The 25,476-nt window shown below is 39.4% G+C and overlaps 1 protein-coding gene across 2 annotated transcripts in view; it reads right to left on the bottom strand.

Annotated features, from left to right (window-relative positions):
- SLC4A4 (solute carrier family 4 member 4) overlaps positions 1–25,476 on the bottom strand; it is a 353,934-nt gene that overhangs the window by 148,997 nt on the left and 179,461 nt on the right. For both annotated transcript variants that reach the window (XM_045987257.1, XM_045987268.1), the window contains one exon: positions 5,383–5,459. In XM_045987257.1, coding sequence (XP_045843213.1) covers positions 5,383–5,459 — 77 coding nt within the window. The remainder of the gene's footprint in view (positions 1–5,382; positions 5,460–25,476) is intronic.

A 25,476-nucleotide genomic window follows, 5' to 3' on the forward strand; every position in this document is an offset into this window, starting at 1 on the left:
CATTTGGAGCTTTCCCAACACCACAGTGTTTCAACGGCCCTAAAAATGTGCTAAGGATAAGTATTATAACCTCAGAAAATATGCGTCTTTCCTAGCCCCTGCACCTTCTCTGAGGAGGAATTGCAACCACCCAGTGCTCAGTGTGAATTAGAGGGTTTTCTGGCTGAGCTGTGGAAAAGAAAAAGGGGGTGCTATTGTATTTTCCTGTCACTGTGCATATGAAAAAGCTATTAACATGAAGGGAAGCTTTACGTGAGCCTTAGAAAGGAAATCCTCAGAACTATGAAGAAATTATCTCAGCTGAATTTAGTTGACTCATTCCTATATTACATATGTGTAAGAAAAGGATTAAGGTTGTTCTATCACGAAATGTTTCTTTCTAGATTTCACTTTAAGGCAGTCATGCTTAGCAATTTCAAACTTATACATGGTTTTAATGGTTTCATCCTCTTACTCTCTGACAAAATATTTAAATCCAGGTTGATTTCTGGGGGGAAAAAAGACTTCAAAAACAGAAATCAAGACAGACAAGTACATTGAGAGATAACAGGCAATAGGTAGTGCTAAAAATAATCACACTACACTTTAGAAATTAACCTTCAGCCAAATTCTACCAGTAGACCTATGGATAGGATCTCAGATAAGCTAGCTAAATAAGGAACAGCATAGAAATGATAACCTGGTAAGAAGTTACAAGGTTATGTGAGCAGCGTTTTTCTGAGAATCTGCAAGGTATTTGCACATCGACTGTATCCACTGTAGTCTTTGCACTGCCATTCCACTGAAGGTTGATCATGAAATTGGGAGGTGTTATTGCATTACTGATACCCTGAAAAAAAGTTAGGCCCTTTTAAAATCATTGTACGCTGAGCATAGTACTTCTACCAGAGCTAAAGCTAAGAAGTAAAATAATGAGAAAGGTTTTCTTGTCCTCGCAGCTGATTCCATACTCAAATGCAAATCAGAACTAAGCCACCACATTTGACAAGCATCCTTTGCACTTCCAAGTTTAAAAAAAAAAAAAACAGAAAAGGAATGAAAGGAGATAGAAAAACAAATCACTCTGAGGTAAATGGGGAAGGTAACTGGATAGTGAAGAAAAAGATCTTCCATAGCAACAAAATAGAAGAGATTATTTATGTAGATGTACAAGTAGATGAGCTCCAGATGTTTTTTTTTTTTTAATCTACTTCTTCCCAGGTGCTTTTCTGCTTAATAAATATAACATCCAAGTTGGAATATTGTTGAGGCATTGAATCACCTAAATTTTGGCTATGCTCTTCTGCTGTTAACTATTTTGAGCTATTTCTCAATAAGGCAGCCACTACTGAAATCAGAAGTACATAGGCTTGGCAGAGCCAGAGAGAAAAAGTGCAGTCCACAGATTTGTTTCTTCTGTTTTCCCAAAACAGAATCTCATGAAAAATATGCCCTCAAATTTTGTCACTATGTTGCTGTCAAAGAAATCCTTCTCCTCTTCGTAACTCTGAACATTAAACCTATAGTTCTTATGCTACTGGGAAGTTATATGGTTCCAGGAAGTGGAGAGGCACCATTGCAACTGTTCAAATTGTAGCCAGGCAGAATAATCAGTCAATCAGAAACTTCAGTTCCATTCGGATGGAAGTTTTTGGGGCCAACTTGGAAAAGCATACAGAACAAGTTGACTTTACTGCCAAGATCATTTCCAGGACATTGGCTAATTAATTATAAAAGCTTTTTCAAAACAAATTTAAGCCTGGCAATCTTTTTTTCCTACCCAGAAGAAAAAAAAGGGATTAAAAAATAAAAGCCTGAGTTTAGTGTGTGTGTGTGTGTGTGTGTGTGTGTGTGTGTGTGTGTGTGTGTTGGTGTGTGTTTGCCATAGCTTCATCTTCTTTACAAACCTATTTTCTTCTTCTCACCCTAAAATGATTCAGAAGCTTTTGCATTTGAAGTTACTAAAATAGCAAGTACAGAAACTGAAAAATATTAGTTTGAATTCCTAATTTGCCTTTGATTATAGATGAGATCACCGGTCAGTTCCAAACCTTCTCTTCAAACTCTTCGGTGGGAAACAAAGAATAGACTTTCTCTTTGTGGGATGAAGAGCTCATTGGATTAGCTGCAGCTACTGTAACAGATACAATGCAGATGGACAGTTGCTCTTAAAATGATATATTGTGTTTTGTTAAAAAACATACAGTATGGATGCCTGGGTGGCTCAGTCAGTTAAATGTAGGACTCTTGGTTTCAGCTCAGGTCATGATCTCAGGGTCCTGGGAAGGAGCCCTGCCCGGGGCTCTCTGCTCCGTGTCCAGTATGCTTCCCCCTCTATCTCTGCTCCTCCCTCTGTTCACACTCTCAGTTTCTCTCTCTCTCTCCTTCAAATAAACAGTCTTTTTTTTTTTTTAATGATATATTCATCAGCCTTCACTTCCTGGCTTTGAAAACAAAAGGAACAAAACTCCTGATTTAACTCATTCTGGTTTCACTTAATAGGAACCTCAAAGAATATAGGATGTTCATGAGAGTCATCAAAGATTCTGGTTTCCAGTTCCATAATCACCCAGGTTTTTACAGCTAAATCTACACCCCCAAACCATTATGTTTCAACATATTTCATCAAACACTGGAATCAAAAGCTTATGTAATATGCATCTTAAGCCATCAAATTTCCTCTGCATAGGCCCAGATCTGAAGACACTCAAGAAGGTAAGAAATTTCTCTTAGCCAGCATTTACCAGCTGTTTATTGGCAAATTCCTGGCAAGAGAACTGTCAGTAATGAAAGAAAATTTTTTTCAAAAAAAAAAAGAAAAAGTCTTCAAGGTGGTGCAACCACTCTGGAAAACAGCATGGAGGTTCCTCAAAATGTTGAAAATAGAACTACCCTATGACCCAGCAATTGCACTACTGGGTATTTACCCTAAAGATACAAATGTAGTGATCCGAAGGGGCATGTGCATCAGAATGTTTATAGCAGCAATGTCTACAGTAGCCAAACTATGGAAAAAACCTAGATGTCCATCAACAGATGAATGGATAAAAAAGATGTGGTATATATACACAATGGAATACTATGCAGCCATCAAAAGAAATGAATTCTTGCCATTTGTGACGACGTGGATGGAACTAGAGGGTATCAAGCTTAGTGAAGTAAGTCAATCGGAGAAAGACAACTATCATATGATCTCCCTGATATGAGGAAGTGGAGATGCAACATGGGGGGTTAGGGGGTTAGGAGAAGAATAAATGAAACAAGATGGGATTGGGAGGGAGACAAACCATAAGTGACTCTTAATCTCACAAAACAAACTGAGGGTTGCTGGGGGGAGGGGGATCGGGAGAGGGGGGTGGGGTTATGAACATTGGGGAGGGTATGTGCTATCATGAGTGCTGTGAAGTGTGTAAACCTGGCGATTCACAGACCTGTACCCCTGGGGATAAAAATACATTATATGTTTATAAAAAAATAAAAAATTATTTAAAAAAAAAGTCTTGTCAACCAGATATTCCTAACTCTGCCTTATCCTGTATCAAGTCACTGCCTTATTCAGTATCAAGACCCCTGCCAAACCACAGAAACAGAACATTACTGGTAAATACTGAATGAAGCCAAAATGGGCCAAATAGTTTTGAGGGCAACTCTAAATGAGTCCTTGTGCGAACCATAAGAGACTATGGACTCTGAAAAACAACCTGAGGGTTTTGAAGGGTCAGGGGTGGGAGGTTGGGGCAACCTGAGGGTTTTGAAGGGTCAGGGGTGGGAGGTTGGGGGAACAGGTGGTGGGTAATGGGGAGGGCACGTTTTGCATGGAGCACTGGGTGTTGTGCAAAAAGAATGAATACTGTTACACTGAAAAAAAAATAAATAAAATGAAAATAAATGAGTCCTTGTTTACTGAGTTTTCTCTTTGCTGGGACTGCTATGTAGCTCCCAATGCATCCAATATTTAAATGACCCCCTCCTGCTTATTTCAAGGGGAAGGCAAATATAAGGAGGGAAGCTGGTCCTATTAGCATATGAAGGGGGAGCAGCTCTAGGAATCTAGAATCAATCTCAATGTAATAAGGAGGTAACTAAGCCTGACCAAAGCAAGAGAGTTCCTCTTCTGAGGAACACAAACTAAGACAAGAAGGACAATGTTAGATTTCAGAGAATCTTGAAAGTCAGGTAGGGAAATCTGAACTTGACTTGATAGGAAGGCCTCGTAAACTTTGATCCAGGAAAGAAATATGAGGACAAGAACATGAAAAGCATATTATTGAAATAGGAGAAAACCAGAAACAGGGGTTTAGTTCCAAAGCTTCTCTAGCAATCCAGTCTGAGATGATGAAGGCCTGAATAGGGTGCTGCTGGTGAAGGGAAGGAAGAAGGAATCCAAAAACCACCTCACAAGAAAGCATAAATTCACCTTCCTGTACCTGTTAGAATCAGCAAGGCCTCTAAACCTCTGTCACTACTATAAGAGCCATCCAGGAAAGAGGCACATCATCATAAGTCTCCATGGCCTTCAAATATATAATTCAGATTTCTTTAGTCAGGTGGAATTTTCACCCAATTAGTCCAAAGTAACTCGTTTTGTTTTTTAATGTAAAGTACAAAACTATACCTACTCACCATTTTCTATATCCAGATGCCCACCCACCTGGGAAAAATAGCCCAAATTCTACCATATGCTTCTTAAAAGAAAGTAAATCTAGGGGCACCTGGGTGGCTCAGTCAGTTAAGTGTCTGCCTTGGGCTCAGGTCATGAATCCAGCCTCCGGGGATCAAACCCTGCATCAGGCTCCCCGCTCAGTGGGGATTCTGCTTCTCCTTCCCCTGCTCTTGTAGGCTCTCTCTCTCTTTCTCCTCCTCAAATACATACATAAAATCTTTTTTAAAAAGAAGTAAGTAAATCAAGATTCAAAACCTAATTGCTCTTCATGTCAAACAGGCTACTTTGTTTTAACAAAGAAATATATATACAACTAACAAGACTATCATTACCTTTGCCTGACATATGCCCCAAAAGTTAACCATTGCCAGCATTTCTTAGACATTTTTACTTACCAATGCACTTTTTCCTGAATTATCTCTTCTAATCCTCACAATAACCCTGTGGCGGGGATTATTATTACTATTTTAAAAACTGAGATAACTCTGGCTCTAAGACTTAAGTTGTCCAAGAGACTACATCTGTAAGGGTTGGAGTCAAGACTAATTCTTACCTTTGAACTTCAAATCCCTTGACATAGTGCTTTCCCTTCCCTCAGAGAACACACGACGAGGACAACAAACCTATCCACACATATCGGTCCCTTTTAAGTTAGGGAACCATCATTTCTAACCTTATTCCAGCATCTTCTGGAACATATTTAGTCTTCAGTTTCAAAGAAGTAAGATTTCTTTGCTTACCTGGTCCTTCTCCGGTTTATCAGAAATGTCATTCAGACTGGAGGAAGTCAGATTCCTATGGGTCATGGCTGGGCTACCTGAAAAAAAAAAAAACAAAAGCAACCCCTAATTAAAGACTTGTTTTCAAACACACAAGACTTTGGTTGTACACTTCATAAACACTTGTAGATGGCGATGAGAATGGTAATGATGCTTTAGCTCCACTGGGATCTCCTCAAGAGTTTTCCAGATCACAGGTTGGAGCACAAAGATGGTTAAGTTACAAGTATGTGAAATCACAAATACCATGTTTAAGTCTTATTGCCTGGGTCAAGTTCAAGATGAGTTAAACTTTGGAAAAAAACATCTAAAACAATACGCATAAAAATAAATTTACTCCTCATTTGGCTTGCTTTTTTTGTGTGTGTCTCTGCCATTTATACACATCCTAATTTACCTGGTATCCTTTCCTTTTCCTACCTTCTACAGAGATAGCCTTTTTTTTTTCTTTCTTCATGTCAGCAGTGACGGCCCCAGATTACAGGTCTGGACCTCCTCTCCTCAGGCCTCTGCAGTCTCTCCAAGGTCATCACTCCCTCTGATCAACTCCAAAACCCATCTGTGTTCCCTTTCCCAGCTGACACTTTAATCAAGAAGATTTCTCCTTGGTGGGCATTCGATCCATAATCCCCATTCTTTGCCTCAAGGTAGTACAACCACAGGCCCCTTATTTCTTGCATTCCTAATTGCCAGACTCATATAAGCACATCCCTACTTTCCCCTCAACACGCCAATCTTCTTTTTCACATTAAGGAATGGATTTCATTAGGAATACTTCATGGGAACCAAGCTCCCTGGTGATACAGTGGCTGTAGGTCAAGTCTACTGACATCAATGAAATCCAGCCAATGACTGTAGATACCATTATACAAGAAAAGAGAGGAGGGACATCTAGAAGAGTGATAACCCATCTTCAAGTAGACTATGTTAAGCAAAAGAAAAATATTCTGTTCATTTTGCAGTTGGACCTGCAGTTGGACTTGAAATGTCTAAGCTCACTGAGCAAAAGAGTAACTTTTCAAAGCCAGGGTGTTTGACCCAACTCCGGCAGGGTGCTGAGTAATGCATTCATCATTAATCCTCAATGATCTGACTCAGACTGGCCTTCACACCAAAAGGACAAGGGTTGAAAAACAAGCACCAAAGTTTGAACATAGTTTCACATTTGCTTCCAAATTATTTTTTAGATTATAGACTTTAACTCCTTCAGATAGAAACATCAACACATAATTTTACCACTGACTAAAATCTACTTCTAATAATTTAATCTATTATAAAATAATATAAAAGCAGCTCCTTAAACAATATAATTGTCTTTAACTACTAAATCAGAAAAATCATAATTTTCTTCAGCTGGCAAGACAGGGTGTTTTCCACTCTGCTGCATTTCATTGAGTAAGCATGGCCTAGATCTCTTAAACCCTTTACCTGGTGGGACATTTTATTCTAGGAAAATCTGAGCACAGGGCATTTTTCAAAGGAAAGTTACATCTGAAAAAATGCTTTATGAGCAAAATTAAAAGAACCCTTTTGAAGGCAACATTTTCTTCTTTGAACTGCACACCAGGTTTCCACTGTGCACTCAAAACAACAGACACTAGGTACAAACGTGAATGCTCCCAACAATGCTGGGTTTGAAAGTAATAGGAAATGATGAGTAGCTCTAATTTTGTACCTCACATTGGACTAGCTGGGTGAAAATTCTACCTGAATAACTGAGGAAATCTGAACCATATATTCCTAAAGCAATGATGCCTTCACAATCCTAATCATGAATTAAAAGTAGTTTATGAAAATTAATAGATAAGACTGATTTCTAATTACCAAATCAATTGATGTAAGTGGCAAAACTGAAATAATCTGAAAGAAGTTTCAGTAAGTAATTTAAATTTTGTGGGAAACATCCCAAGTTCATTCATTTGCTTTGGAAACTATAAACACTGCAAAGGTACATTTTAGTCAAAGCACTGCCCTACTGCTGCAAAATCTAAATAGGTAGAAGTCAAATGAAAAAAGTTTTTATTACAATGGTAATCTTGACTGATATCACAACTTTTCCAAGAAACCTCATTTACTGCCTCATCATTTCTCCCATGAGAGTATGGATGTATTTGTACTAGACAGGGGGTCCAAAGAAGGCACAGGTCCAAGGAACATGGAGGAACTAGATGGGGGACAGTAAGCCAATGTTAAGAAATAACCAAATCTCAACTGCAAGAAAAAGTTTGGAAGGAATTCAAACACTTGGAAGCTAAAGACCATCCTGCTCAAGAAAGTCTGGATAAACCAGGAAATCAAAGAAGAACTTAAACAATTCATGGGAACCAATGAGAATGAAGACACATTGGTCCAAAACCTATGGAATACAGGGGGTCCTAAGGGGGAAATAATAGCCATCCAAGCCTCACTCAAAAAAACTGAAAAATCCCAAATACACCAACTCTCTTTACACCTCAAAGAAACAGAAAATAAACAACAAATTAAGCCAACCCCACACACAAGAAGGGAAATAATAAAGATTAGAGCAGAGATCAATGAGTTAGAAACTAGAGATATAGTAGAACACATCAATGAAACTAGAAGCTTGTTCTTTGAAAGAATCAGTAGGATTGATAAACCACTGGCCAGATTAATCCAAAAGAAGAGAGAGAGGACCCAAATTAATAAAATTATGAACGAAAGGGACAGATCACTGCTAACATCAAAGAAATAGAAATAATCATCAGAAATTATTATCAACAGTTATATGCCAATAAGTTAAGCAACTTAGAAGAAATGGTTGCATTCCTGGAAACCTATAAACTTCCAAGACTGAAACAGGAAGAAACTGACAACCTGAATAGACCAATATCTAGTAACAAGATTGAAGCAGCGATCAAAAACCTCCCAAAAAAACAAGAGTCCAGGACCTGATGTATTCCCTGGGAAATTCTACCAAACATTCAAAGAAGAATAATACCTATTCTCCTGAAGCTGTTTCATAAAATAGAAATAGAAGGAAAGCTTCTAGACTCTTTCTATAAGGCCAGCATTACCTTGATCCCCCAACCAGGCAAAGATCCCATCAAAAAGGAGAATTTCTGACCAATACCCCTGATGAGTATGGATGCTAAGATTCTCCACAAGATCCTAGCTAATAGGATCCAACAGTACATTAAAAAAATTACCCACCATGGGGGCGCCTGGGTAGCTCAGTGGGTTAAAGCCTCTGCCTTCGGCTCAGGTCATGATCCCAGGGTCCTGGGATTGAGCCCTGCATCAGGCTCTGTGCTCTGCCTGGAGACTGTTTCCTCCTCTCTCTCTACCTGCCTCTCTGCCTACTTGTGATCTCTGTCTGTCAAATAAATAAACAAAATCTTTAAAAAAAAATTACCCACCATGACCAGGTGAGATTTATCCCTGGGATGCAAGGGTGGTTTAACATTTGCAAATCAACCAACATGATAAAACAAATCAGTAAGAGAAGAGAGGAGAACCACATGGTCCTCTCAATTGATGCAGAAAAAGCATTTGACAAAATCCAGCATCCGTTCCTGATTAAAACGCTTTGAAGTATAGGGATAGAGGGAACATTCCCCAACTTCATAAAATCTAGCTATGAAAACCTACAGTAAATATCATTCTCAATAGGGAAAAGCTGACAGCATTCCCAGTGAGATTAGGAACACAATAAGGATGCCCACTCTCACCACTGTTGTTCAACATAGTAGTAGAAGTCCTAGCAACAGCAATCAGAAATGAAAAGAAATAAAATGTATTCAAACTGGCAAAGAAGAAGTCAAACTCTCTCTCTTCACAGATGACATGATACTTTACATGGAAAATCCAATAGACTCCACCCCTGAATTACTAGAACTCATACAGAAATTCAGTAATGTGGCAGGATATAAAATCAATGCACAGAAATCAGTTCCTTTCTTACACACTAATAATGAAAATATAGAAAGGGAAATTAGAGAATCAATTCCACTTACTTATAGTACCAAGAACCATAAGATACCTGGGAATAAACCTAACCAAAGAGGTAAAGGATCTGTACTCGAGGAACTACAGAACACTCATGAAAGAAACTGAAGAAGACACAAAAACATGGAAAAATATTCCATGCTCATGGACCAGAAGAATAAATATTGTTGGGGCACCTGGGTGGCTCAGTCATTAAGTGTCTACCTTTGGCTCAGGTCATGATCCCAGGGTCCTCGATAGAGCCCTGCATCAGACTCCCTGCTTGGTCGGAAGCCTGCCTCTCCCTCTTCCACTCCCTCTGCTTGTGTTCCCTTTCTCACTGTGTCTCTCTGTCAATTAAATAAAATCTTTTTTAAAAAAAAGAATAAACATTGCTAAAATGTCTATATTTCCCAGAGCAATCTATACCTTCAGTGCCACCCTGATCAAAATTCCACCAGCATTTTTCAAAGTGCCGGAACAAACAAACCTGAAATTTGTATGGAACCAGAAAAGACCCTGAATCACTAAGGAAATGTTGAAAAAGAAAAACAAAACTGAGGGCATCATGTTGCCTGATTTCAAGCTTTACTACAAAGCTGTGATCACCAAGATAGCATGATACTGGCACAAAAACAGATACATAGACCAATAGAACAGAATAGAGAGCCCAGATATGGACCTTCAACTCTATGGTCAAATAATCTTTGACAAAGCAGGAAAAAATATCCAGTGGAAAAAAGTCTCTTCAATAAATGGTGCTGGGAAAATTGGACAGCTAAGTAAAGAAGAATGAAACTCGACCATTCTCTTACACCATACACAAAGACGAACTCAAAATGGATGAAACATCTCAATGTGAAGCAGGAATCTATCAAAATCCTAGAGGAGAATATAGGCAGTAACCTCTTCAACATTAGCCACAGCAACTTCTTTCAAGGTATGTCTCCAAAGGCAAAGGAAACAAAAGCAAAAATGAACTTTTGGGACTTCATCAAGATCCAAGGCTTCTGCACAGCAAAGGAAACAGTCAACAAAACCAAGAGGCAACCCACTGAATGGAAGAAGATATTTGCAAATGACAGTACATACAAAGGGCTAATATCCAAGATCTATAAAGAACTGCTCAAACTCAACACCTAAAAAACAGATAATCATGTCAAAAAATGGGCAGAAAACATGAACACACACATCTCCAAAGAAGACATACAAATGGCTAACAGACACGTGAAAAAACGTTTATCATCATTAGCCATCATGGAAATTTAAATCAAAACCACACTGAGATACCACCTTACACCAGTTAGAATGGCCAAAATTAACAGGAAAGGAAACAACAAATGTTGGAGAGGATGTGGGGAAAGGGGAACCTTCTTACACTGTTGGTGGGAATGCAAGTTGGTGCAGCCACTTTGGAAAACACAGTTGTGGTTCCTCAAAATATTAGAAATAGAGCTAAGCTATGACCCTGAAATTCCACTACTGGGAACTTACTTCAAAGATATAGACGTAGTGAAAAGAAAAGCCATCTGTACCCTAATGTTCATAGCAGCAATGTCCACAATTGCCAGACTGTGGAAAGAGCCAAGACGCCCTTCAACAGATGAATGGATAAAAAAGATATGGTCCATATATACAATGGAATATTACTCAGCCATCAGGAAGGATGAGTACCCAACTTTTGTATCAACATGGATGGGACTGGAGGAGATTATGCAGAGTGAAATAAGTCAAGCAGAGAAAGTCAATTATCATATGGTTTTGCTTACTTGTGGAGCATAAGGAGTAACATGGAGGACATGAGGAGAAAGAAAGAAAAAGTGAACTGGGGCAAATCGAAGGAGGAGATGAACCATGAGAGACCGTGGACTCTGAGAAACAAACTGAGGGTTCTGGAGGAGAAGGGGATTGGGGGGATGGGTGAGCCTGATGGTGGGTATTAAGGAGGGCACATACTGCATGGGGCACTGGGGTTGGTGCATAAAAAATGAATCTTGGAACACTGAAAAAATAAAATAATTTTTTTTAAAAAAGAAGCAACCAAATGCTGAGTGAAATAAGTCAAGCAGAGAGAGTCATGTATCATATGGTTTCACTTATTTGTGGAGCATAACAAATAACACAGAGGACATGGGGAGATGGAGAGGAGAGGGAGTTGAGGGAAATTGGAAGGGGAGAAGAACCATAACAGACTATGGACTCTGAAAAACAACCTGAGGGTTTTGAAGGGGCGGGGGTGGGAAGTTGGGGGAACCAGGTGGTGGGTAATAGGGAGGGCACATATTGCATGGAGCACTGGGTGTTGTGCAAAAACAATGAGTACTGTTACGATGAAAAAAATAAATTAATTAATTTAAAAAAGTAATATTGATAGCTTCATTGATGCTTAACTTTGTAATATAGCAGAAGAACCCAGAAGTCAACACTTCTAGGTAAACCCTAAGCAAGATGATGAACATGCTTCAGTGTTTTCCCACCTCCTGCCTAGCAAACCTGAGCCCACCGGAGCCCAAACACCTTAAACCAAAAACAAATGCTTCCCAGTGCAGTGGTACCCGAAGTGTGGTGCCCAGACCAACAACATTGCATTATCCGAGCCCTTATTAGAAATGCAACTCCTGGGGAGCCTGGGTGGCTCAGTGTGTTAAAGCCTCTGCCTTCAGCTCAGGTCATGATCCCAGGGTCCTGGGATTAAGCCCCACATTGGGCTCTCTGCTCCTTGGGGAGCCTGCTTTCTCCTCTCTCTGCCTGCCTCTCTGCCTGCTTGTGATCTCTGTCAAATAAATAAATAAAATCTTAAAAAAAAAAAAAAAAGAAAAGCAATGCAACTCCTTGAGACCTGCCCTAGACCAACTGCAGTGGTCTCCCTTATCTGCTGTTTTAGTTACCCAAAGTGAACTGTGGTCCAGAAGCAGGTGATCCTCCTTCTGACAAATCATCAGAAGGTCAGTAATAGCCTAATGCTATATTAGAAGGCCTACTTCATTCACCTCACTTCATCTCATCATGTAGGCATTTTGTCATCTCACATCATAAGAATGGTGAGTACGGGGGCGCCTGGGTGGCTCAGTGGTTTGAGCCGCTGCCTTCGGCTCAGGTCATGATCTCAGGGTCCTGGGATCAAGCCCCGCATCGGGCTCTCTGCTCTGCGGGGAGCCTGCTTCCTCCTCTCTCTCCCTGCCTGCCTCTCTGCCTACTTGTGATCTCTCTCTCTGTCAAGTAAATAAATAAAATCTTTAAAAAAAAAAAAAAAGAATGGTGAGTACGGCCCAATAAGATATTTTGAGAGAAAGAGACCACATTCACATAACTTTTATGAGAGTACATTGTTATAATTATATTTTTATTATTGCTGTAAATCTCTTACTGTGCCTAATTCATAAATTAAACTTTATCATAAGTATGTGTGTATAGGAAAAACATAGTACATAGAGGGCTCAGGCATCCACTGGCAATCTTGGAACATATGTCCCGCAGATAGAGGAAACAGCAGTATAATCCAAACTCTGGGTTTGGGGCTCAGTAATGAGGTTTAAACAAACCTTTAAAGTAATTTTGAAACATGCTAAAGTTTGAGTACCACTGCTCTAAATAAACCAATTATCTTGAGAGTGGGTCCCAGTCAGAATCTGAATTTAAAAAGAAACATATATAATAATTGAAGTAGGCAGAGGGTTAGTTCTGATAACCTTGCCCTCCTCCAAGCCACTACTCCAAACTACCATATCTCAAGACACCATTCAGTTAGCAACCTCATCACATAAGCACACAGAAAGTGTCTCGCTTGGCTTTTCCTCTAAATATTCTTTCCTACACAATCAAATAAATAAATAACGTTGGAAACTCATTATTTAATCAGCCTTTTCCAGAAACATATCACCCAAATCAAAGAAGACAAGGACAAGAGCCAAATGAGATTATAAACCCGACTATACCCGGAATCAGAAATTTGGGCATGGCATTTGAGCAAACCCAGGAAGTTGTTATGCAACTGATCCCTAAGAATGTTCTATTGTAGCTATTTTGCACCTGACATTCAATAAGACACATTATCAGGATAAATCAGTGTTTCCTATTTACAGTTTGGGTCTATAAACCAAACCCATTATACTGCAATCCTGAATGAATGGGGCCAGTAAGAGGAAATTTCAGCCTGTACCAAAAGGGTGAAATGCAAGAGTACCATAAAGTACACTACTTCTTACAACAGCCAGGGATTCATTCAACTCACAGCTACCACTAGTCAGCCCTTCCCATCAAAATCCAGGGCATACAAATGTCATATAATGGCTCTCCGTTCAAAGACACTTTTTTTTTTAATGTTTGATTTCTACAAAAGAAGAAGAATCAGCCTCAGGTGCATAACCATAATTAATTTCCATATCACACATTTCTGGCCATAAGAAAAAGAAAGCTTTGGAGAATCACATCTTAGGCAGTTTCACACAATCAAAAACAATTTCATTTTCAAAGTAAATGCTTGGCAGGTACATACTGTCTTCTGTGAAAATTAATTGCATTCTGTACTAAGTTTGAAAATCATTGTTATTCTTTAGCACACATGTAGCAATTCATGAAGTCCTTTACAATTCTATCTATTAGATAACAATACAAAGCAGTGAGGGGGAACTAGATAAAAATGTAAATATGTAATTAACGCATAACCCCCCTCGCCTCATACCTTTACAATGAAGCAACAGAGAACCTAAGAACAAGCTAAAACAAAGATCACCTTGGATACGAAATAAACTCAATATTTTGTTGTTAATAATATTTAAATATTTTTAGCATAAAAATACATATAACAGACATAAGGGAATCGGGGTGTCTGTGTCAGAAAATTCAGAAGTATGGGTCTGATTTACACTGCTTGAGACCATCAAACTAATAATAAGTGTAGTTTGGGAAGAATGAAGGCTAATGTGTCTGTACCCAGTGACTCACGGATACTCTTTTACTACCACCATCCCCCCCAACAAGGTCACACAGCAAGTGGTAAAACTATAATATAAATCTGGATTTCTTAATACCAACCAAACTGCCTCTGGGAAAAAACTGGCCTCTCTATGTTATTTCCATAAGTAAACACACAAATCTCACCATTTCTAATAAGGAGAAAATTTAATATACAACCACAAAGAATATATTCAATTTCCATGCCAATCATGTACAATATAATATCATTAAGAATATTCAAGGCAGAAACACTCTTGGTTTTCAATTTAGCTATTCCCAGAAATAAAGTATACATTTTTTTTACTTTTTCATTTTCATAAAAAAGGGGGGGGGATTGAACTCAGCAAGTCTGTCTGCCACTATGATTAAACAGTAGCCCAAAACCACAGCTGTGACAAAGGAGAAAAGGTGCTAAAAACAATAGCAATGTAATTATAAAAGCAAAATGCCACATGCCTCTCAATGTCCTACCTCATAATGATAGCCAAGTATTAGTAAAATTCCAAAATGTACATACAGTAACTCTCCGTTATTTGCATTTTGGTTTTCTACCATATTTCAAGTTTCTCCAACTACAATTTCTTCCTATTTCAACCACTAAAAATAGGAATATAAGGGGACAAGGAGCATAAATCAACTGGCAATGACTTAGAGAAAGTCTAGAAAAAATGGCTAAAAGAGAAGCTTGGATTTTTGTCAGATCAGTTTCCTAGACTTTTTTTTAGATTCTATTTATTTATTTATTTTGAGAGAAAACCCGAGCAAGCATGTAAGTGGGGGAGGGGCACGGAGAGAATCTCAGACTCTGCACGAGCACAGGAGGCTGATGCAGGCTTCATCTCATGACCCTGAGATCATGGCCCGAGCTAAGATCAAGATTCAGATGCTCAACTGACTGAGCCACCCAGGTGCCCCAGTTTCCTAGTCCATGGCAACAAAATATCCAAGAGCTGCCCCCACTACAAATAATAATAACACAAACTGTCATTAAGACCTTCAATCCACTCCTACCCCCCCACCTCCAGATAAAACACAGAAATATTTAAATTGTAAATATTAGGTGTAAAAATCTTATCAGAAGGAGCTCTTTGAAAAAATTTCATAAGTAAGAGAAAATCAGTTGGCTGTTTTTGATTGTTTCATTGTTAATTGTTTTGTTTAGAAAATTGTTGTCTGCTCATGCTTTAATATAATACAAACTCCAAGAGCCGGGAGTCAAAGCCCTACGTTTGTCTTATTCACATTTTTAGCCTCGGAGCTTGGCACTAAGTGGCACTTAATAAATATTTGTGAATGAATGGATAATAGCAACTGGGTATCATTTTACTTCCATTTGGAGTTACTACTATAAACATTACTGTTCAAAGTCCATTTCCTATGAAGGGAGATGCTGTGTGCACACTCCAAGAGCCTTCAGACTTGGAAAGCCTTAGAGTAAATAAGGGAGAAGTCTGAGCTGGCCCAGAACTAACGGAGTAGAAGATCTCTGTCAGACTGGCGTATGGTCTGTCAGTCAGCAGCAGGAACAGACGTGAGAAGCAATAAAGGGTAAAAAAAGAGAAACCCCCTGTGAAGGAAGGATCAGGAGGTGAAAATGAGAGGAGAAATAAGGGGCGTATCCAGACCTCAGTGAAAGGAAAGAGTAGAGAAAAGTTTGGGGGAGTTGAAATAACTCAAAGAATGTGGTTGGCTTGAAAAGTGAAACAAATTCAGAGAAAGGAAGGCGACATCGAAAGATCCAGATAACTAGCAAAGTATGTGACCAAAGTGCCAGCCAAAAGCTGAAGTCACCCCTAATGTATGGGACAAGGGTAATGGAGAAGATGTCTTATGGAGAGACCGGAGGTGTACAGAAGCCAAACCACAGTTCTGCAAACACCTATGCCAATAAACCCACACAAATGTTATTCCCACCTTTTAAAGATCATTCCCTACCCTTTTGAGACCTCTGCTGTCCACCCACCCCTTGATAATCTATCCGAACTCAACCTCTTGATCCTATTCAGTTTCTGAACTTTCGGACTCCTCTGTGGGCTCTTCCCAAAACTCAAAGTTGGGTCTTCGGCAGCTCAATGACAAATATACAAGGTTCATCTCTTCTAATTATTTTAAAATATCAACCAGCAAAAGCAAAATGCTCTAATCACAGTGACTCCTGTGCTAATAATATTATTGCACTGGGTACTTAATTTTTATTATGAGCAAAAACAAGTAAACAAGTAGTTATTTTTTTAAAAATTTCATTCTCTTTCTCTCTGCACACACACACACACACACACACACACACACACGTTATAAAGACATGTAAAAAATCTCTACTCAGCTGAGAAAACACTCTGAAACAAGGACTGGGACACTTACTAATAGTAAAGTCCCCATAAAGTACTTTAAGGAATCTGTGGTTCCTGTGATTATGTACAGTATTTGTGATTCTGTAATAGTTCTTTCTCTGTATGTCACACATGCATGCGCACACACACACACACACACACACACAACATAACCCTACAAACAAAAAGTTATTCTGTCCAAAGCACATAAGTGAAAGTATATAAAATAATGTGTGACTTTATCTTACAAAACTAGAAACAGGGACACCTGGGTGGCTCAGTGGGTTAAGCAGCTGCCTTCCGCTCAGGTCATGATCCCAGCGTCCTGGGATTGAGTCCCACATCGGTCTCCTTGCTTGGCAGGGAGCCTGCTTCTCCGTCTGCCTCTGCCTGCCACTCTGTCTGCCTGTGTGCTCTCTCTCTCTCTCTCTGACAAATAAATAAATAAAATCTTTAAAAAAAAAAAAACTAGAAACAGAAAAGAATAATTCCATCAGCAAGCCTACACTGGCTACTAAAATGATGAGTGCAAAGGGCCAATGGCAGATTATGACAGAAGTAAACAAATATCTCACTGTCTTCACTCCAAATAGGCAATGGCCCAAAATGATTTTACTAAATGCCCCTAAGCCAAGTTAAGGAGGAATTTCAATAGGTTCCTGCAGCCACATCGTTCCAAGCACAAGTGTCTAATTTCTTTTTTTTTCTTTCCCATTTTATTTATTTTTTCAGCGTAACTATTCATTCTTTTTGCACAAAACCCAGTGCTCCATGCAAAACGTGCCCTCCCCATTACCCACCACCTGTTCCCCCAACCTCCCACCCCTGACCCTTCAAAACCCTCAGGTTGTTTTTCAGAGTCCATAGTCTCTTATGGTTCACCTCCCCTTCCAAATTTTTTTTTTTTAATAAACATATAATGTATTTTTATCCCCAGGGGTACAGGTCTGTGAATCGCCAGGTTTACACACTTCACAGCACTCATGATAGCACTTACCCTCCCCAATGTCCATAGCCCCCTCCCCCTCTCCCAATCCCACCTCCCCCCAGCAACCCCCAGTTTGTTTTGTGAGATTAAGAGTCATTTATGGTTTGTCTCCCTCCCAATCCCATCTTGTTTCATTTATTCTTCTCCTATCCCCCTAACCCCCCATGTTGCTTCTAAAGATACAAACATAGTGATCCGAAGGGGCACGTGTACCCGAATGTTTATAGCAGCAATGTCTACAATAGCCAGACTATGGAAAGAACCTAGATGTCCATCAACAGATGAATGGATAAAGAAGATGTGGTATATATACACAATGGAATACTATGCAGCCATCAAAAGAAATGAAATCATGCCATTTGCGACGACGTGGATGGAACTAGAGCGTATCATGCTTAGTGAAATAAGTCAATCGGAGAAAGACAACTATCATATGATCTCCCTGATATGAGGACATGGACAAGTGTCTAATTTCTTAAGTGGGGCCTATTCTCTTATATCTATGTAGACACCAGACCCAAGATACAGTAAAATTTTGCAAATTCATAGAAATGAAGAGATTGTCTGAATTAATAAAGTGTCAAAATTTAAAATAATTTGAAAAGACTACCAGTTCAACTTATTATATGATTCAGCAAATGAGCTTATCCTTTTCTCTTCCTGGATACTTTTGAAATGATAGATTAAAAAGATCTATCCTTGCTTAGTGAAATAAGTCAATCGGAGAAAGACAACTATCATATGATCTCCCTGATATGAGGACGTGGGGATGCAAAATGGGGGGTTAGGAGAAGAATAAATGAAACGAGATAGGATTGGGAGGGAGACAAACCATAAGTGACTCTTAATCTCACAAAACAAACTGAGGGTTGCTGGGGGGAGGAGGGGTTGGGAGGGCAGAGGGGTGTTATGGACATTGGGGAGGGTATGTGCTATGGAGAGTGCTGTGAAGTGTGTAAACCTGGTGATTCACAGACCTGTATGCCTGGGGATTAAAATACATTTTATGTTTATAAAAAATTAAAAAAAAAGATCTATCTTTTTAAAAGATCTTGAAATGAAATGAAACCTTGAAGATAATGTAAGGCTGTATCAACTGAAAGAACTGTTAGGAGACCAACAGACCAAGAGCTTGCCACAAGAGCAGACAGAGTGTATTAGAGCCTGACACTCTCCACACCACTGCAGTGTAGAGAGGCAGAGAGGCAGGTGGTCAAAAAAGAAAAGATCTTTCCTGCAAAACTCTGAAGAAATTCCAAACTGGAAGATGCCAAGCATAATGCAGACCCAAGGAAGAGGCAGGCTAAAAGGGATGTGTTTGCGGAAAGTCTATGCACAGAAAGTTTAGCACAGTCCAGGCAGAGCACCCAATAGCTAAGCATTTACCACAGGGCTCTTCGCTAAAGAGGTACTCAGAAAAGACCAGGGAAACTCATGCAGGTGTTTGTACCTCAGACCAAAATCTTCTGAACTCTAGAATTTAAAGAGCCCCTTAGGGGGGCACCTGGGTGGCTCAGTGGGTTAAAGCCTCTGCCTTCGGCTCAGGTCATGATCCCAGGGTCCTGGGATCGAGCCCCACATTGGGCTATCTGCTCCGTGGGGAGCCTGTTTCCTCTTCTCTCTCTGCCTGCCTCTCTACCTACTTGTGATTTCTCTCTGTCAAATAAATAAAATATTAAAAAAAAAAAAAAAAGAGCCCCTTAGGGGTGCCTGGGTGGCTCAGTGGGTTAAGCCGCTGCCTTTGGCTCAGGTCATGATCTCAGGGTCCTGGGATCGAGTCTCGCATCGGGCTCTCTGCTCAGCAGCGAGCCTGCTTCCCTCTCTCTCTCTCTGCCTGCCTCTCTGTCTACTTGTGATCTCTCTCTGTCAAATAAATAAATAAAATCTTTAAAAAAAAAAGAGCCCCTTAGGATAACCATTCTTATTTTAAAACAAATCCTCTTCTTAAATACAAGTGGATAACTGAAGAAGTCAAAAAATAAAACAGACACCAAAAAAAGGGAAAAAAAGGAAATACAATTTAGAAATTTAATTTTTAATTAAATTTAATTAAATTAAATAAGAAATTTAAAATTTCTTATTAGTTTGCAGAGTAGTTTGAGAAGGTATTATAGCCACAGAACATAAATAGGATGTTATGAAAAACAGAACAAGTAAAATGTTTTAAAGTTACAATTACTTTTTAAAAAGATATATGAATGCTACACACACACACACACACACACACACAGGTATGAAAAAAAGTCAAGAAATCTTGCAAAAAGTAAGAGGAGAGGGAAACAAAAAGCTAGAAAATATGCAAGAAAAGATCAGAGGTACAGAGAATCAACCCAGGAAGGCCAACATCCGACTACTAGGTGTCCAACTAAGCCAAAACAAGGAAAATGGAGGAGAGAATGCTATTAAAGAGACTATTCCACGGCTAAAGAACATGTTTCTTCAAATCACAAGGGTCCCTATAGAAATATTAATAACACAATGCCCCCATAACACATACACACAAATCTAGCCTTATATGTAGATGAATCACCATGAAACTTCACAACACTGACAAAGAGAATATCCTACAATTTTCCTTCTAGAAGAGAAAAGAAATAAGAATTAGACTTTGGAATTCTCTTAAGCAACACAGAATGAGTGGAAGAAAATGGAAACAAAGTTCTGAAAGAAAAATTATTTCCAACCTAAAATTTTATACTCATCCAAATTACCAGTTGAATGTAAAAAATAATGAAATGTTCAGGCCAAAACAAACCAACCAACCAACCCTTTAAAAAGTCTATTTTTATATGCCCTTCCATACAAAGTTCCTTGAAATGTGATTTAGTAAAATGAAGGCATAAACTAAGAAAAAGAGGTATATGGTCTCCAGCTCAGGAAAAGCAATGAAAGTAAATGCCAGTAAAAGACACCTGCAGCAGGTGTCCTATGGAGCGGAGGGACGGCTCTGCAAGTAGAAGGTATCTATAGGGCTTGTCACTGTCCTTGAGAAACTTAAAGAACTCGGGAATACAGTAATGAGAGGTAATTTAAAAAAACATGATTTAATCCTAATTTTAAAAAACTATACAAGAAAAACATATCATATAGCTTTAGAATAAACTACATTCATATAATCATAATAATATAAATATTATTTATTGATTTCCGATGTTAAAACCACCTGATAGAGAAAACACAAAATCCGGTTACAGAGGCAAGAATGTAAATCTAACCAACACTGACAATAAATAGTGTGGGTACCAATAACAGAAGTCTAGAAGTGGAATTCGTGAGGAGGAAGGGGAAGGAAGAATCAGGAAGCTCACCTCCTTCTCTCACCACGTAAGTGGTCAAAAGATCCCATCAATACTTCCTACTAAAAAAAAAGAAAAGAAAAGAAAAAAGAAACAAACAAAAAAACGACAAAACAAAACAAAACAAAAAAACAAATAAAAAAAAAAAACAACAAAACCAAACAGCATAAGCTTATTACTATTACCTAAAACTACAAATAGAATTAATAATGGAAGAATAATGATACAAATCTATTTGGAAGAAGGAGAAGTGTACTAACCAGGTAATATCAACAGGCAATATCTAAGGGTAATAAATCAGAAATAGCAAGATAAGCCCTGTATTAAAAGATATGAAGATAAATCTGCAAAAACTGTAAAAAGAAAATTTAGAAACAATTTGAAGAGTTAAAAGTGGCTGTTAAAAGGACAGGTCTCAGAAGAGAGAAGATGAAGCAAAGGAGTTTGTTTTGCGTTAGAAGTTCTATGCTCTTCTTCAATTTCATAACCATTTGCACATAATACTTCAATAAAATGTCTATAATACAAAAGTTACTTAAATCTTATTATTTCTAAGTACCTGAAATTAATTTGAGCCTCTATTGAGTACAAGACAGCCTTGGGAGATTTAATAGAGTCAAATTTCAATATAAACATGGAAATCAAAATTTTAAGAGTTTAAACCCAATTTAAGTACTTTTAACATGCAATGTGAAATAATATTTACACTATTTTTTAAGTTATGTCAAGGGGAATTTTTCTTGATGGCTCTGTCTGAAATACCAAAGATTCAAATATATAGCTTTAGTCACCAAAAACCTTTATACACCAAAAAGCAGAAAAAAAGGAAAAAGTATAGGCAGAAAAGTAAGACATTTAAAGCCCTACATCTGCAGCCAAATAAATACACAGATATGGATGCCAATATCAATGATGATTTAGATATAGATACAGACACAGGCATAGACACAGATATAAAAGTTTATTAACTATCTATTTATTTATTTTAGAGAGAGAGTATGCAAGCGGGGAGAGGGGGAGGGGAAGGGAGAGAAAGAATCACAAGCAGACTCCAGGCTGAGCGTGGAGCTGGACGCAGGGCTTGATCTCACCACCCTGAGATCATGAAGTGAGCAGAAACCAAGAGTCAGATGCTTAACCAAATGAGCCAACCAGATGCCCCTAAAACTTTAAAAGGGTAATAGATGCATTCTCGGGTCCTTCGGTTACAAATGTAGCCCCTCCTAACTGCTCAATTTATCGCTCATCAAATGTAACCCGAAGAAAAGCCACTCAAATGGGTTTCCTCATGCCATATCTCCTCATGGCCTTGCCACATACGTCTAGTTAGTGGTCCACATTGCTCAGGTGCTTAGCACAAGTCACCCACAACTCAGAGAACAGCTTCCAGGACAGAAGGGCACAAACACCTCTGGGCCCACAAGGCCTCTGTCACAAAGTAGTCTTGAAGACTCTCCACATTAATTTCTACAGGTCTGGGAAGAGCAAAGGCGGGATGCAACGCCTTTCCTGGCGTGCATCTGCTCATACACTCAGTTTCTCCCCCTGGGGAGAAGTTTAGTGTAAAGTTCAGTGGAAGTGATAACTAGGTTCCAAATGGTGAGGTAGCTGTGAGGCCTCATGTGATCCTAGAGTTACTTTGGGGAATTGTGACAAGGATTAAGATGGGCCCAAGATTTCCTTCTTATTGAAAAGTCCAAACTGAAATGAGGTGCTTACAGTTCTGAGTTGATACTGCCCTACTCCTAAACCACAACTAGTTCTAAGAAACCACAAGGATGGGGTTATTTAATTCCATGACACAGACAGGCATGATGCCGACGGCCGCAGCCACCATTTTTCTGACTGGGGAGGGGAGTTGAGGGCAGGATAGGTGATGGCTCACACCTTACCTCCCTCACGTGAACTTAATGGGTCCATAAGGAGGAAAATAAAAGGAACCCAAGAGATCATCTACATCAGCATGGAAACAAGACAAGGGTAGAGTAAGAAAAGATTATAAAATGGAATAATAATCCCTTATAGGATTTGCAATGAGGATTAAACAAGGGAACGTATGAACAAATGTCCTGCACAGATGTTCAACAGGGGTTTGTTTTCTTTTCTCTTTGGCCTACAGTCTTACACATAAATCCTCTCTGAGATCAAGATCCTTAGCAAACTGTGAAGTCCAATTGCCATGTCAGAATCCCACCATTTGCAATCTTCCAGCCTGAGGAGATGAGTTCAGAGAACTGAGAGGCTGTAGCTGGGGGCTGGAATCACCTGAGCCCACACAAGAAATGAGGACTGAGGCCTAACGGTAGCTATTATTCACCCCATAGAGGGTATGCGGTAACTTCAGGCAAACCAAAGTTACTAGCTTCTAGTAAAAGTGGAAGGTGCCTCCCTGAGCTCGGGTCATTCGTAATTTACTTGAGAAAACTCTGCAATGGGTACCTCACTTACTTATGTGTGTTAAATCATGGGGATAGAAGGTTCTTTAGGTAAATTCTAATGTGTTCTGAGGAAATTCTGACCTTAGTTCATTCTAGCCCCTGTGATGCTGAATTGAGGGCAATATACTCCTTTCTGTATTTACCACTGAAGTGGTATGGAGGGAAAAAAGAAAGCAGTAAAATATATGAAGTCTCAAAAACAACAAAAAAGATGCAGAGACTCTAAGAATAATTCACTTGTTCTACTTAAACTGTTTAAAGAGTGTTCAAATCAGTGGACAAAGGTACTTCCTAAGAAATCCATTTTTTGCTGAACCAAAATAAAGGAAAAAAGCAGCAGAGAATGAGAAACTTGTACCAGTAATAACCTGAATCAGTGTCAAAACTTTAGCTTCAGAAACTTCTCTAGTACAATGTTACTGGAATTTTCTCACAGTTGCACATTACCTCTAGAACAGGGATATGATAGAGAGGGTAGAAACAGTCACTTTAAATGCCCCCACTGGGTAGAGAATCTGGAAGACTGGGTATAATCGATATGGTTCCTAGAATCACAGAGCTAAAGGATTGGCTGAAGATCATCTGAACAACTCTATCAAGCAGTTTTTCTCCTATAACACTGGACATAGCCAATCTCCGAATACCTGTTTATATACTTTGGATGACAGGAAACTTGCCACTTAATGAAGCAATCCATTTCATTGTCGTAAAGTTCATCCTTTTTTTTTTTTAAGATTTTATTTATTTATTTGGCAGAGAGAGAGAGAGAGCACAAGCAGAAGAAGCACAGGCAGAGGAAGAGGGAGAAGCAGACTCCCCGCTGAGCAGGGAGCCAGATGTGGGACTTGATCCCAGGATCCTGGGATTGTGACCTGAGCCAAAGGCAGGTACTTAACCAAATGAGCCACCCAAGCACCCCAGAGCTCACTGCAAACCACCTCAGTTTTCCAGATAAGTAGTAGCATCTAGATGAATCAAGAAATAGTATGTGCCAGGGATCCTGGATGGCTCAGTTGATAGAACATGTGACCCTTGACCTGGGGGTCATGAGTTCAAGGTCCACACTGTGCATTGAGCTTTTCTTTTTTTTAAGTAAAATGAAAAAAAGAAAAGAAATCATATGTGCCAACCAAAGCACACACATGCTCAGAAAGAGCTGGCTTTCATTTACATGCACATAACTTCTTAGAAATAACGTACATCATCATATGTTTCCAGGCTTAACTAGACATCTTCGTAAGTCGAGGCCCTTGATTTTCTTTTCATATTCTCCAGCACTGGAGAACTGGTCCCAGCAGCCCTCATTCCCTCCCCCAAACTGGCAAACAAAAGTCCCTTGCTGGGAAAACCCTGCATCCTCACACAAGAGAGATGGGACTAAATCCCTTGCCAACAGGGCTTTACCAGCCTGAACTTGCATCAGGTCAGTAATCTTTTGGAAAATCATTGAAATTCACGAATCACTGAATCATATAAATAAAAACTACATTCAAATCTTTATCTCAAACATTAGAGTGTCAACTCAGTATCTTCCTTCCTAAAATGTTTGCCTATAGGGTCTGTTCTCTGAAGAACTAAAGGGAGTCTGCTTGTCCCTACAGATTTGTACTAAACCAGCCCACATAAACCAATTAAGCTGCCCTTTCTCTGATTCCTCTAATCAACATCCTATGGCTGAGTCATACCTCCCCCACTGTATGCTCACCTCCTAGATAGTCTCCAGGTGCTCATTCTCCCCCTTCAGAGGAGACCCACTCCCTCTATAAGCACCCCCCAACACTGCTCAGGAGAACTTGCTTATCACATCATCCTTCCCTTGGTAGGCAGGCCTGATAGTAGGTGTCCGAAGGAAGGGATAGTATCTGCCTTTTTCATTGTATTTTCCCCACACCAAGCTAAGCACTGGCAACAGAGTGGTACTTAAAAATATTTAAGTGAACGATGGGGTGCCTGGGTGGCTCAGTGGGTTAAAGCCTCTGCCTTCGACTCAGGTCATTATCCCAGGATCCTGGGATCGAGCCCCGCATTGGGCTCTCTGCTCTGCAGGGAGCCTGCTTCCTCCTCTCTCTCTGCCTGCCTCTCTGCCTAGTTGTGATTTCTCT

This window comes from Meles meles, chromosome 2 (genome assembly GCF_922984935.1).
Source record: "Meles meles chromosome 2, mMelMel3.1 paternal haplotype, whole genome shotgun sequence".
Taxonomy (NCBI): Eukaryota; Metazoa; Chordata; class Mammalia; order Carnivora; family Mustelidae; genus Meles; species Meles meles.